The sequence below is a fragment of the Labeo rohita genome, chromosome 23 (assembly GCF_022985175.1).
Source record: "Labeo rohita strain BAU-BD-2019 chromosome 23, IGBB_LRoh.1.0, whole genome shotgun sequence".
Taxonomy (NCBI): Eukaryota; Metazoa; Chordata; class Actinopteri; order Cypriniformes; family Cyprinidae; genus Labeo; species Labeo rohita.
The window spans coordinates 18,635,994-18,650,460 of NC_066891.1; the positions used below are offsets into that span (position 1 = coordinate 18,635,994).

The following is a 14,467-nucleotide window of genomic DNA, read 5'->3' on the forward strand; positions in this document are numbered from 1 at the left end:
TGATTGGTTGTCAATTATTATATTGTCTGTTGCCTGAAAAAAAATTAGTGCCATTATTTCGATGAAGTCAAATGGTTGCACTTGGTGAACTACTGGTGCTGCCTGTTGCTATTTTACTGCAACACAACTCTGAAAATAATATACTGATACGATGCCATATTGTGCGGATTTTGGTTGTAATTTTCAGTCAAGGGCAGCAAGAGAAGCGATGTACGTCTTCACTGCTTTCCTAGCAATAAGAAGAGGAGAAAAGAATGAGAAGAAGCCTGTGGACGAATAAAACTTCTTAAAGACCCACGTCTTTGTTCTCTCCACTTTAGCCCTGATGCCTTTGAGGCTTTTAGTAGACCACAGCTACTGAAAGAGCTTACAAATAGAGACAAGAAATGCTAGATGTCGCCGCTTGTCATGACACCGCAGCCACTGAAGGAGTTTCTCAGTGCAGATTTCACTCGATATCCGGGGGTGTTTAGACTCCTTGTGGGGAAAAATTTATGGTATGGCATTTGGTTTAAGCCTACACTTATATCCATCGCCACCTGTAAGCTATTTCAGTAGCTGTGGTCATCGTATCAGTATTTTATTTTCTGAGTTGTGTTGTGGTAAAAATAGCAACAGGTAGCGCTCACAGAGTGCTCCATTTCACATCATAATAATGGCGCCCCCCATAGTTCAAAATATGTATAAAACAATGTGGATTTTTACAACAGTGTAAATCTTTCATGGGTTTTTCTACCACATATGTCAGTAAGACATATGATTTGTGTTATATTAAGCCATACAAGTCTTAATACTTAACACATGATAATGTCTTTTTGACATTTTTGTTTTACAGAGCAGTTTGAAAATGTGCGCAAGTACTACCAGAGCTCACTGAATTCAGAGCAGCGCTGTAATGCCTCCGTATACGGACCTCAGAGTCCCGTGGAACAGTCTAAAGACACACGTAACCGTACCGAAGCACTGCTGAAAGAGAAAAAGGACCGCTTCCTGCGTACACTCACTGCCAATAATAAGTCTTTGTCTGAGCTGGACGAAAAAGCTCATGAGATAGACCAAAAGCTCCAGCAACTCAGCAACAGGGTACAAACTTTGTGCAAAACTTTGACCTGAGACCTGGAAGAAAGCATCAGAAAACTTTATCAGTGACACATTCTCGATTCTTGTTTTTCTTATGCCTTAAGGTATGTGGTGGCCAAGGCGATGCTAGTGCAGATAGTAGCTGTCCAGATAGCCCATGTGGAGGAGCTGGCTGCCGTGACAGTGGCGGTGCACTGAAGTGTGGAGGGAAAGGATGTAATGGAACTGTTGGTGCCTCAGTGACAGCTCTAGGCAATGCTGAAGATGTTCAGAAGAACCTGACCGCTACCAGCGAGGAGCTACAAACTATTGCCAAAAAGGTATTGGTGTTTGCTTGAACATCCCTGGTGAGAAAACAGCATATTCAGGTTAGGTATGTTTTGAAATTTGACTGCTGGTTTGTGCTGATTTAAGCTGGTCCTTAGCTGGTCATGAGCTGGTTTAAGATGGTCATGTGTTGGTCCTAAACTGGTCCTGTGCAGGAGCTAGTTGCATAGAACCAGCACATGACCAGTTAAGGACCAGGTTAATCCAGCTCATGACCAGCAAAGGACCAGCTTAAACCAGCAGCAAAACATACCTAACAAGCATATTTTTCGAACTGAGATGTGCAGTGTGTGTATGCTTTTAAAAGAGCCTGAATAATTTCTGCTTACCTCTCAGCTCAGAGACATAGCTACACTCACCCAGACTGTGAAGAATCAAGCGAAGGACACTCTTGATAAAGCCCAGGGCAAGAAAGATCTCTTTGAGAAATCCAACAATATGCTCAAAGACTTCATTCAGAAGATTAAAGATTTTTTGAATGGTTAGTGATTGTTTTCTGTATTGTTTTTGTGTTGTGTGAAATGCAGAGGCGTTAAGGGATAGTTCACCCAAAAATGAAAATGTACTCATCCTGATGTTGTTCAAAATTCCATACAACACTATAAATGTGTACTACTGCATTAAAAAAAAAGAAAATCATTACAATTTTTAATTTTAGTTCAATTTTAGTTCATTTACTAGGTATTAATGATAATTACATTTTTGCATGAACTGTCATTTTAACACGTTTAAATTTATCAATTACTCACACCTGCGTTAAAGGAGAAGTCCACTTCCAGAACAAAAATTTACAGATAATGTACTCACCCCCTTGTCATCCAAGATGTGTTTTTTGAGTTAAACATTTCAGGATTTTTCTTCATATAATGGACTGATATGGTGCCCCGATTTTGAACTTCCAAAATGCAGTTTAAATGCGGCTTCAAACAGTACCAAATGCTTTTGTAAACGATCCCAGCCGAAGAAGAAGGGTCTTATCCATCTGTTATTTTCATTAAAAAAAATGCAATTTGAATACTTTTTAATTTCAAACGCTCGTCTTGTCTTGCTCTCCTTAAACTCTGTGTATTCTGTCTCAAGACGTTTAGGGTATGTCGAAAAAACTCAATCATTTCAAAATCATCCTACATCACTGCAGAAGTACCGACCCAGTCTTTGCAAAGTGAACATGCAAAGAAGATCAAACACCCTGAACCAAAAAGGTAAAACAGCGATATAAGACATTTTGAAGTTGAGGGCGAACATGAGATGGGAGTTTTTCGACATACCCTAACTGTCATGAACCAGAAAAAAAAACAGTTTAGGCAGAGTAATAACCAATTGTTTCGCTACATAAGACCCTTCTTCCTCAGCTGGGATCGTTTGAAGCCGCATTGAAACTGCATTTTGGATGTTCAAAAACGAGGCATCATACCAGTCCATTATATGGAGAAAAATCCTGAAATTTTTCCCTCAAAAAACATTATTTCTTTATGGCTGAAGAAAGAAAGACATGAACATCTTGGATGACAAGGGGTGAGTACATTATCTGTCAATTTTTGTTCTGGAAGTGGAGATCTCCTTTAAAAGGATAGTTCACCCAAAAATGAGAATTACCCCATGATTTACTCACCCTCAAGCTATCCTAGGTGTATATGACTTTCTTCTTTCAGACAAATACCATCAGAGTTATATTAAAAAATGTCCTGACTTATCCAAGCAATGGCAGTGAATAGGGTTTAAATTGCATCCATCCATCATAAAAAAGTACTCCACACGGCTCCAGTGGGTTAATAATAACGTGTGGATGCACTTTATTGGACCTCTGAATCTTAACAGCCATTCACAGCCATTATGAAGCTTGGAAGAGCCAAGACATTTTTTAATATATCTCAAAAAAGAAAGTCATATACACCTAGGATGGCTTGAGGGTAAGTAAATCATTGGGTAATTTTCATTTTTGGGTGAACTATCCCTTCACCATAGGTGTGAATATTTTTAAATGTTTAATTATTATAAATACCTAATTATTAGTTTTAAAAAACTTTTTTTAATACTAAAACTCATGATATATGCAGAGGAGGGAGCAGATCCAGAAAGCATTGAAAAAGTGGCTCAGCAGGTTTTGGCGATCTCCTTGCCAGTCAACAGGACCGTAATGGTCAACATCGTTGAACAGATCAAAGCCAACATTGCCAACCTTACCAATGTGGAGGGGGTGTTCAATCACACCTCAGAGCAACTGGCCAAAGTCAAAGATTTACTTAAGAGAGCTCAAGATGCAAAGTAAGCAAGAGAGAACATTATTCACTATTGTACACAGAAATCCACTTGAGGATATATGACATTTTGTGTATGTGATTTTGTGTTTGCGCAGGGCACAAGCTGAAGGAGTGAGCAGTAATATCAATAAAACTAAAGAAGCACTTGAAACTTCTCAGAGTGCCATAGAAAACGCTGAGAAGGAAATGACCACAGCACTGAAAAACCTCAAAGGTGCCCAGAACATCACTACTATGGTAAACCTTTATTATTATTATTATCAGCGTTGAAAACAGTTGTGCTGCTTAATATTCTTTGCAGAAACAAGAACACTTTGTTTCATGATTCTATGATGTTCAAAAAGACAGCATTTATTTGAAATAGAAAACTTTTAAATGTCTATACTGTTATGTTTTATCAATTTAACTTCACCCCAAAAACTATTGAATCATAGTGCATGGTTTGATCTGCTTTCTGTCTGTTCCCTCAACAGGTTGACAACAAAATCTTAAATTTAGACAACAACCTCATGGACGTGATGATGCGATTGGCCAATTTGTCACATGAAGTGGATTTATTGAAGAATAAGACGGAGCAGAACAGGGAGATGGCAAAAGATGCCAAAGCTCAGTCTGACAATGCAACCAAAGAAGCTGCTGGACTACAAAAGGTGTGTTTGTGTGCACATCTAGCTGTATTTCAAAGCTTCTGCCATTAACATTTCATTTTTTTGTGTGTATGTTTGTGTTTAAAAGGAACTGAAAAATGTTGAGGATCTGTATAAGAAGCTGAAAGAGAAGGTGGACGCTGTGGGAGAAGGTAACATTGACCAGAGAGTCACAGAGATGAAGAAAGAAGCAGAGGAACTGCTGAACAAGGCCACCATGGACATGAAAACCCTCAAAGGTATGTCCAAATGCATTGAACATTTACTAAAACAAAGCATTGAAATGTTATGCTGTCGTTTTGTTGTTAAACTCAATAACAAATTTAAATATTTTGAGTTATTTTACTATGTTTGGCTCTTTTCTTATCTTTTTTTTCCTCTGTGACCCTCCTTTGAAGAATTGGAGGAAAAGTTGAAAAATAACAAGCGGAAAATGCTGCAGCAGCAGAATGAACTGGTAGATCTGGAGAAAAACGTTACAGACATCAAAGAAGATATCCGAACAACAGTCATGCGCTACAACAACTGTCAGTAGAAACTGTAAAAGCCTGATATCAGAAATCTATTTACGTTCTCAGTCACCCTCTGTGTGATTCATATATTGTTCAATCACCGAAATTGCTATTTCATTATGAATCAGCAGCTTTGCTGCTTAATTGTTATGAAGTTGCTGACAAACTTCTGAATGAAACACTAGGTCTTATTGTCATCCTGCTGAATCAGTGGTTCACAAACTTTTTCAGGTGTCAGAGAGCTGAAAAACTGATTGTGGACTAGACTACCAGTTTTTGAACAGTAAGATTTGTATTGTTTTAAAGAAATCTCTTCTGCTCACAAAGTCTGCATTTATTTAATCCAAAGTACAGCAAAAACAGTCAAATTGAGAAATATATTTACTATTTAAAATAACACTGTTTGACGTGTTCCGTTCCGTTCACACAGCGCGTGTGTTCCAAGAATGCGGTTATGAGTCCTGAAAATTTACGGGTGTGTGAGTTCAGTTATAGAATACGGTTGTCACACCCATAAATAACCGTACTGTGAGTGAACGTAACCGTACTAAGGACTCGGTATTGACAACCGTATTCTGCTCCTGTGTGAACGTGGCCAAAGAAACCTGAAAAAAATCTGCTCAGCTGTTCTGTTCAGAGAAGCAATATTAGAATGATTTCTGATTTCTGAAGGATCATGTCCTTAAAATCAGGTTTAAAAATCACAGGAATAAATTACGTTTTAAAATATATTCAAATAGAAAACAGATATTTTAAATAGTAAAAATATTTCAAAATGTTACTGTTTATGCTGTACTTCGGATCAAATAAATTCAGGCTTTGGTGAGCAGAAGAGACGTCTTTAAAAAAACATTAAAAATCTTACTGTTCAAAAACTTTTGACTGGTAGTGTATCTGATACCCCAAGTCTCATTTGATGTCACTGTTCATTGAGTCACCAATCCATCAATTTTTTTTTTTTCTAAACTACTGTTTTGTTCTTATTTTGTTGAAAGATTAATTCACTATTGGTGCTTTCTGTTATATATTTTTATGTTATTAAATTAGTCAGCAATCAACAAAACAGACCACAGTTTGAGAACCACTGTAAAAAATGAACTGCAGACCAACTGTTGTAAAGCCTACTGGCCAAAAACATGCACTACTGTTTAAAGTTTTGGGGTCAGTAAGATTTTTTTAAAGAAATTAATACTTTTATTCAGCAAGGATGCATTAAATTGACCAAGGTAACAGTAAAGACAATTATAATGTTACAAAGAATCCCAAATGGCTGCTGAAAACTCAGTTTTGCCCAATTCATTACATTTTAAAAGCCTTGGTGAGCATAAGAGAGTTTAAAAAATATCTTTGAAAGATCTTACCAATTCCAAACTTTTGAACTGTAGTTACATTTACACATTGAAGTGCCAAGCACCATATTTTTATATTATGTAAAAGACATATATGAACACATTAAACCTTTGATATGGATTTCAAAAGTTACTGTTTTGTCTTATTTATGTGTAGAGACAGCCTCAGTTCTTTTGTGTATTACATCTATAGTACAGGAGGGGGCGATAGAGAATGTAGAAAAAAAGCAACGGTGCGTAAAACATACTGTCAGTCCTCATGTTTATGATTCTAATGCATATTTCTGAAGTTTCAACAATATATAGCAGCTTTAAAGTTGAGCCCATTGGCATTTCTGTCTCTGCATTCGTCCTTCCTGTGTCTGTTAGTGTTAGACAGGATATGTTCATTTCTGTGGAGTAATCCTGTCTGTGTTTGGATCAGTGGATTTAGCTGACCCTGAGCTTTGATTCATATCATACCACTGAATTTTGTTTCACATCATATGTTTGTCTTCTCTTGATAGTCAAGTACTATGCTGTACAATTCATACGAAAAAAATATGTTTAATAGACCGCCTGAGCAAAATTAGGCTATGTTCTGTTATGAGTACAGAGAATGGACACATAAATACATTTAGTGGAGGATGTGTCTTGAAAGCATGCTGGGTTTTTAGTTTAGAGACGCGGTTTTAATCCGGGGGTTTGTGTTATGTACTGTAAAAATGTTATACATTACACTTGAATGAACATTAACGAATGGGTTGATATTGAGTTAATAAAGTTTTGCTGACAAAATCTAGCTTTTTTTGTTCTGAGGGTCTGACTTGAAAAACCCTGGTGGAAATAAGTTACCAATAAAATAATTTTGTGAGCTGTATTCACATAACCAGACAATGTTTAACAGGAAGGTCTTTCATTAGTTATTTGCATAAATAAATAAATTGTTGCTTAATCGATCACGGAGCTTTCCTAAACCTAAATCTCTTCAAAACGAATACAGTATTGTGTAAAAGTGAATTGTATATTACTGTATTTCTTATTGTGAGAGTCGTTTCGAAACAGTTTTCAGAAGAGCGCATTCCTGTTCGACTACGCGCGTTCATGTGGGCGCTCCGGAAAACAAGAAGTGGACTATTTTTCCTCGCCGACATTGCCTGAGGGCTGTGTCGCTTTAACTTTCGCGGGAATCTCTCGAATCCAGTACGTGGTTTCCATTGGTCATTTCCACGGCTGTAACAGGACTTCAGAAAGTCCGTCCGACTCTGATAGCGCTGAAAGTCTCAATGGCTTAAAGAACAGCTTGACCATCGACAATTTCACAGTAAACATGTGAGTACACGCTTTCAACATTAGTAAACGCATACGTATGCTTGTGTTTCATTACTGATATTACTGAAGCTAAAAGTGCAGGTTGTTTAGTGGTTCTATTATAAGCTGAAGTTGTGTCACAGCTCATTAGTGATTTTCATATTTTACAGTTGAAGGGAGCTCATCATTATAAAGACATGAACACGTTTCCCTTACTGTTCATCTGTGGTAAGTGTAGCGTGAATCACTGAATTGTGTTTTTGTCTGTGTGCTGTTATTAGGGCGAGACTCAGCATTTATTAATTTAGTTATTATTCTTAATATATTGGGTTTTATCTTTATGCATTATTAGTGACCTATTAGTGTAATTTATAATGTATGTTAATATGTTTTGTACATTATGAAACTTAGCTTTGTTTAAATTTTTTAGCTTTGTTGTTATAAGGCACTTGCCTCTGTTTATTCTATGACAGTTACTCCTTTTGAGAGACAGAGCTGTTTTTTTAGAGATGTATGCACGCACAACATGTGACCCTGGACAACAAATCCAGTCATAAGGGTCAATTTTTTAAATTTGACATTCATACATCATCTGAAAGCTGAATAAATTTTGTTAGGACAATATTTGGTTTGTTGGGACAATATTTGAATCTCTAGAATCTGAGGGTGCAAAAAAATCTAAATATTGAGAAAGTCCAAATGAAGTTCTTAGCAATGCATATTAGTAATCAAAAAGTAAGTTTTGATATAATTACGGTAGGTAGCATGGAACATGCTCTTTACTTAATATCCTAATGATTTTTGGCATAAAAGAAAAATCGATAATTTTGATCCATGCAATGTATTACTGGTTGTTGCTATAAATATACCCATGCTACTTATGACTGGTTTTGAGGTCCAGGGTTACATATAGGCTACATACTATAACATGCAATTATAAGCTTTATATGTGACCCTGGACCACAAAACCAGTCTTAAGTCGTTGGGGTATATTTGTAGCAATAGCCAAAAATACATTGTATGGGTCAAAATGATTGATTCTTCTTTTATGTCAAAAATCATTAGGAAATTAAGTAAAGATCATGTTTCATGAAGATATTTTGTAAAATTCCTACTGTAAATATATCAAGACTTAATTTTCAGTAATAATATGCATTAGTAAGAGCTTCATTTGGACAACTTTAAAGGTGATTTTCTCAATATTTAGATTTTTTTGCACCCTCAGATCCCATATATTCAAATAGCTGTATCTCGGCTAAATAAAAATGGACCCTTATGACCGTTTTTGTGGTCCAGGGTTACATATATTATATCATCTATCTCTGGATGGTGCAGACTGAGTGACATTATGTATTTGAATGTTTGTGTCGCAAGTCTTAACTTTATGTATAGATCTTAAACCTCTCTTACATTATGTATGTCGGAACTCATACATTCTTTGCATTTAGATGTGTACGGCCAAGTTTAATCATTCACCAAATGTCTTTGTGCTTGACCCCACACAAGACCCATGAATCATTTGCACCTGCTTATATAGCTGAAGTCTGTTCTGTCGACATCTCAGTAGACAGTTCAGACGACTTGTGATGCTCCACACTAAAACTGAGACACTTTCTCAAAGGTCTCCAGACAATGTTATTACCCCCCTCCGGCACCCAATTAGCTTATTTGCTTATTTCCTCTCTCTAGTTAAAGCTGAAACAAAATTACAAGCATACTAAAAGGAAAACAAGAGGTCAGTAGGTTACAGAGACACCATGTGTATTGGATTAGTAAATGAGAGTTCTTCATTCTCTGAGTTGGTTTCGTCTTTGCAATAGCGTTAAGCAAAAATACTCATCCTTTGATGAATTAATCACACCTTGTGGATATGAAACGCTAAATTGGTGTACTGACCTTCACATTCCTCTTTCTCAACCTTTTCTTCCACTAATCCACAGTTTTGCAACTGGGAGTTTGACATTAGGGTTATTTGAAGGACCTTCAGTGGAGTTTTAACAGACTTCCTACACTTTTACTGTTATTTTTCATTCTTTTGGTGTTAATTTCTCTGAATTCTAGCTTTCTCCTTATTACTTAATTGTGGTGACCAAGTTTCTGATCACCTAGTTGGCAAGTAACAGAGCTGGGTAGTAACTGTTTACATGTAATCTGGATTACATAATCAGATTCCAAAAATTAAGTACTTGTAATTAGATTAAATTACATTTTCTCGTAATCAGACTACAGTTACTTTTTTATGGATTACATGATTACATATTATTTACACAATAGCAAAACATAATTCATTCCAGTTTTGTGGACATTCACACAAAGATCAGTCATTTGTCAGGTGCTGACACAGCAATTGACCACTGATTAACATCATTTCAAGTTTAAGAAGTGTTTCAACATTGCATCAACTACTGATGAACACATTTTTATTAGGGCTGCCAAACGATTAGTCACGATTAATCGCATACAAAATAAAAGTTTGAGTTTGCTATATGTGTGTGTACAGTGTGTAATTATTGTGTATATATAAATACACACAAATGAATGTATATATATATATATATATATATAATAGAAATATGTTATTTATGGACAAAATATTTGTTTTTATATATCATGTAAATTATATAAAAATTATAATATACTTGTAAATATTTCTTAAATATATACATGAATGTGTTTGTATTTATATATACATAATAATTACACACAGTACACACACATACATTAGGCAAACTCAAACTTTTATTTTGTATGTGATTAATTGTGATTAATTATTTGACAGCCATAATTTTTCATTTTTATTTGAATTATCACTCTAGGTTATTTAACCATGTATTTCTATGTCTTTGGAAGGCTTTTGTCTTTGGAATTTGCACAAATTCACAAACTTTTTTGTAATCTGATCCACTTTTACCTAATATGTTTACTTGAAGTACCCCTGAGAATGAAGTATCACATCTGCATGTTCATTGGTGTTCTGACTTCGGTTAATGGTCACATGACATGCAGATAAACAAATAAAATATTACATTTTTCAAGTAAGTTTTTTATTTTATTTTAATTCATTTAAAAATAATACATTTTAATTTAACATTTGTATGATTGAATTAATTTTTAGCTTTCCCTGCAGTTCCTTCACAAACACCAGTTTGGGAAACCTTGACGAAATGTAATGTTTAATGCACTTCATGTTGTTAATAACAGTGAATAGAATATATTTTCTTACTCTTTGTGTTTTTATGTCAGTATGGTACAAGATTATCCTATTTACACAAATTTAAACAAGTTAGGTCAAAAGTAATCTAAAAGTAGTCAGATTACATTACACATTACCTAAAATGTGTAATGTAATTGATTACGTTACTAACTACAACTTTTTTTAGAGCTGTCAAATGATTAATCATGATTAATCGCATGCAAAATAAAAGTCTGTGTTTACATAATATATGTGTGCTGTGTGTATATAAATGATGTATATATAAATACACACACATACATGTATGTATTAATATATATATATATATATATATATAGAAAGTTTTTCATAAATATATATTTGCATGTATGTGTGTTTACATATACATAATAAATATACACAGTACATACACATACACCACAGTTCTGGCAAGTAATGTGGTGAACAAGTTTCAGTAGATCAGAATTATATTTGCAGCTTAGTTTAAATAAATGAGCTTTTTGAGCTTGGAAGGAAGCTTTGAGTATTTAAAATTTTCAATTTTAAAATATAAAGGTTTATTTGATTCATTGTGCCTTTTAAAGACGCTGCAAGGTTATATTCCAGTTTTGTTTTGTACAGACTGCTAAGAGTCACAGTCTCGACTGAGAAGTTGCCATTTATACCGCTGACCTTGCTCATTAAATACCGTCTCGTCAGTGCATTTACAGTGTTCCGTTTCTTTCTTTATCATTTAGTGTTACTGTCCAGCTGTCCTCCGCTGTAAATTTTGTGTAGGTGATGGGCCGCAGGGCTCGACAGGAGCCTCTGTGTCTGAGAGGATTGATAAAGCTGGAGAGAATGTGGAGGTGTCGGAGGCAGCGCGGTGGGAGTGTTATTTTTGGTGAGGCTCTAATGAAAGTAGCAGGCTTGTAGGAGGCAGACAGCCGATGAGGAGATGCTCTTATTTAGTTCCTGTCACATTTACCGTCTGCTGCCTGTCTGAGTTTAATTTTAAATACCTTTGAATTGTTCACAGATTGTGTTCACAGACAGCTGTGGTTATTAAGTCAATTGTGTCTAAAGTTAGCACTTAGTTTGGGCAAATAGGTAGAATGTCCTTACTACCTTTCTGGGCTTTGAACATGGTAGTTGTGTTACTGTCTATGCAGGGTCAGAAAGCTCTCAGATTTCATTAAATGTATCTTAATTTGTGTTCCAAAAATGAACGAAGGTCTTACAGGTTTGGAACGACATGAGGGTGAGTAATTAATGACAGAATTTTTATTTTTGGGTGAACTATTCCTTTAAAGGCCATCTAGGCCCCATCATAGTCTTTCTTCAAAAATCATGAAATAATCCAGTCGAGCTGTTTCTTCAGAGAGCGAGACATAAAAAACATGAAATAAAAAGAAAGCTTTGATGAAAAGAACATGAAAAGCCATAAGGAACCTTTGTTCATAATTTTCATCTAAAGGCAAAGCTCTGGTGCAAGTAGAGAAGAGGAAACTGCAAAAATCCCCTTTGACTCTTTTACTTTCAATCTCTTTCTTCTGCTTGTTTGCTTTGGGACTTTTTTCATTCCTCTGATGTGTGCCGAGATTATACGTCCCCCAGTGAACAACTGTGTGGTGGTGACACAGGTAGAGGCCGCCGCATTCAGGACGGTGGCTGTGATCCATAGAGCCGCTTGAATGCTGGCGCTGCCGAACACCGCAGAACCCTACACTCCATAACAATAGAGCAATACGACGCTTTGATAGAGCTTTGGGGTGGAGGAGGAGGGAAAATAGAAAAAAGGACGAATACAGGGGGTGGAGAGGTGGTGAAATGAAAATGGAAGAAAGGCGTCTGTTTATGAGTCGAGTTGAAGATTTCCGCCTTAGGGAAGACTTCTAGAGAGAGAAAGGAGTTGGATTGTATATCAAATACATGCGGTGAAGTGATTGTGTTAAAAGAATAGTTTAATTAAAAAATAAAATTCTGTTTCTTTTTACTCACCTACATGTTGTTTGAAACCTGACTGACTGACTTCTGGTCGCTTTTTTACATTCACTGGAGGTTTAAAAAGGACGTTTTTTCTTCTGAACAACTCATTCAGGATGGATTTTTCTCACATTCTTTTACATTTCTCTGTCCTTTGACCTTTTCTTGAATCATGTCATATTTCATGCTTACCCCAGATGTGGATGTGTATTCGTCACAGTTGTATATACCTCCATATGTGATTGTCAGGATATGAGTGCTTTAGCAGGCTGTCCTGAGGGGAATGAAGAATGATCTCATCTCTCATGCAGGTCAAGGGAAGGTGTTCAGCACATTATAATTCATGCTCAGCTGTGCCCATTTTCCCCAGAGTATCTGCCCACAGAACATACTCTTTAACAAGCTGGAACAGCGCCAGAAACTTTCACCATTTCAGCTTAGAATTCACTGACACTTTACAAAAAAGTTAAAACTTTAATTTATAATACACTAGTTGTGTATTATAAAAAGTGAACTGTTAAAAATGTTATTAGTGTATCTAAATTAAATTGAACCTTACTGCAAAGTGTTTCAGGTATTTCGTATGGTAGTCAATCTCCACTGTTATTTTATGATGGCCTTGTATTTCCTTTTTACTGGCACTCTTTCTTCTTGCAGAGGCGTAATTACAAAGGAGACCTATACTAGTTTATTGAAATCACTCATTTCTAAACTATGTGGAGGTTTTTTAAGAGAACAATCTTAATGTCTGCTGCTCCAAACACTTTTGCACGTTTGCAACGTTTTTATTGTAACTTATTTCAAAAAATGAAACTTTTGTATATTTTAGATTCATTACATGTAATGCAAAACATTTCAAAAGTGTTTTTGTTTAAATTATGATGATTAGAGCTTACAGCTCATGAAAGTAAAAAATCCAGTATCTCAAAACATTAGAATATTTCCTAAGATCAATCAAAAAAAGGATTTGCAGAACAGAAAGTTCAAGTTCTTTACGTATGTTCATTTATGCACTCAAAACTTGGTTGGGGCTCCTTTAGCACAAATGACAGCATCAGTGACAAGTGGCATGGAAGCGATCAGCCTGTGGCACTGCTGAAGCACTATTGAACCTTCAGCTCGTCTGCATTGTTGGTTTATTTGTTTTCTCATCTTTCTCTTGAAAATATCTCATAAATTCCATATGGGATTCAGGTCAGGCATGTTGGCTGGCACAGTAATATCATGGTCATCAAACCACTTGGAAGTGGTTTTGGCACTGGCAAGTCCTGCCAGAAAAGGAAATCAGCATCTTCATAAAGCTTGTCAGCAGATGGAAGCATAAAGTGCTCCAAAATCCCCTGGTTGACAGCTGCATTGACTTTGCACTTGATAAAACACAATGGACCAACACCAGCAGATGTCACGACACTATCACTGACTTCAGAAACTTCACACTGGAATTTAAGCAGCTTGGATTCTGTGCCTCTCCAGTCTTCCTCCAGACTCTGAAACCTTGATTTCAACATGAAATGCATAATTAACTTTTATCTGAAAAGAGGACTTTGGACCATTGACCAACGGTCCAGTTCTTTTTCTCCTTAGCCCAGGTAAGATGCTTCTGACGTTGTTTCTGTTTCAGAAATGCTTTGTAGCCCTTTTCCTGAAGACATCTGAGTGTGGTGACTCTTGATGTGCTGACTCCAACTTCAGTCCACTCCTTGTGAAGCTCTCCCAAGTGTTTGAATCGCCTTTGCTTGACAGTTTTCTCAAGTTTGCAGTCATCCCTGTCACTTGTGCACTTTTTCCTACACATTTTCTTCCTTCCAGTCAACTTTACATTTAATATGCTTTGATACAGCAC

At 36.1% G+C, this 14,467-nt stretch overlaps 2 protein-coding genes across 2 annotated transcripts in view; both read left to right on the top strand.

Annotated features, from left to right (window-relative positions):
- Positions 1–6,305, top strand: part of lamb2l (laminin, beta 2-like) — a 58,873-nt gene extending 52,568 nt beyond the window's left edge. The window contains exons 28-35 of the mRNA XM_051096416.1: positions 836–1,083; positions 1,185–1,400; positions 1,744–1,888; positions 3,465–3,672; positions 3,764–3,905; positions 4,142–4,318; positions 4,404–4,554; positions 4,714–6,305. Coding sequence (XP_050952373.1) covers positions 836–1,083; positions 1,185–1,400; positions 1,744–1,888; positions 3,465–3,672; positions 3,764–3,905; positions 4,142–4,318; positions 4,404–4,554; positions 4,714–4,850 — 1,424 coding nt within the window. The 3' untranslated portion in view covers positions 4,851–6,305. The remainder of the gene's footprint in view (positions 1–835; positions 1,084–1,184; positions 1,401–1,743; positions 1,889–3,464; positions 3,673–3,763; positions 3,906–4,141; positions 4,319–4,403; positions 4,555–4,713) is intronic.
- Positions 6,306–7,362: 1,057 nt separating this feature from the next.
- Positions 7,363–14,467, top strand: part of lamb2 (laminin, beta 2 (laminin S)) — a 47,738-nt gene continuing 40,633 nt past the window's right edge. Inside the window, exons 1-2 of the mRNA XM_051096608.1 lie at positions 7,363–7,487; positions 7,637–7,694. Coding sequence (XP_050952565.1) covers positions 7,664–7,694 — 31 coding nt within the window. The 5' untranslated portion in view covers positions 7,363–7,487; positions 7,637–7,663. The remainder of the gene's footprint in view (positions 7,488–7,636; positions 7,695–14,467) is intronic.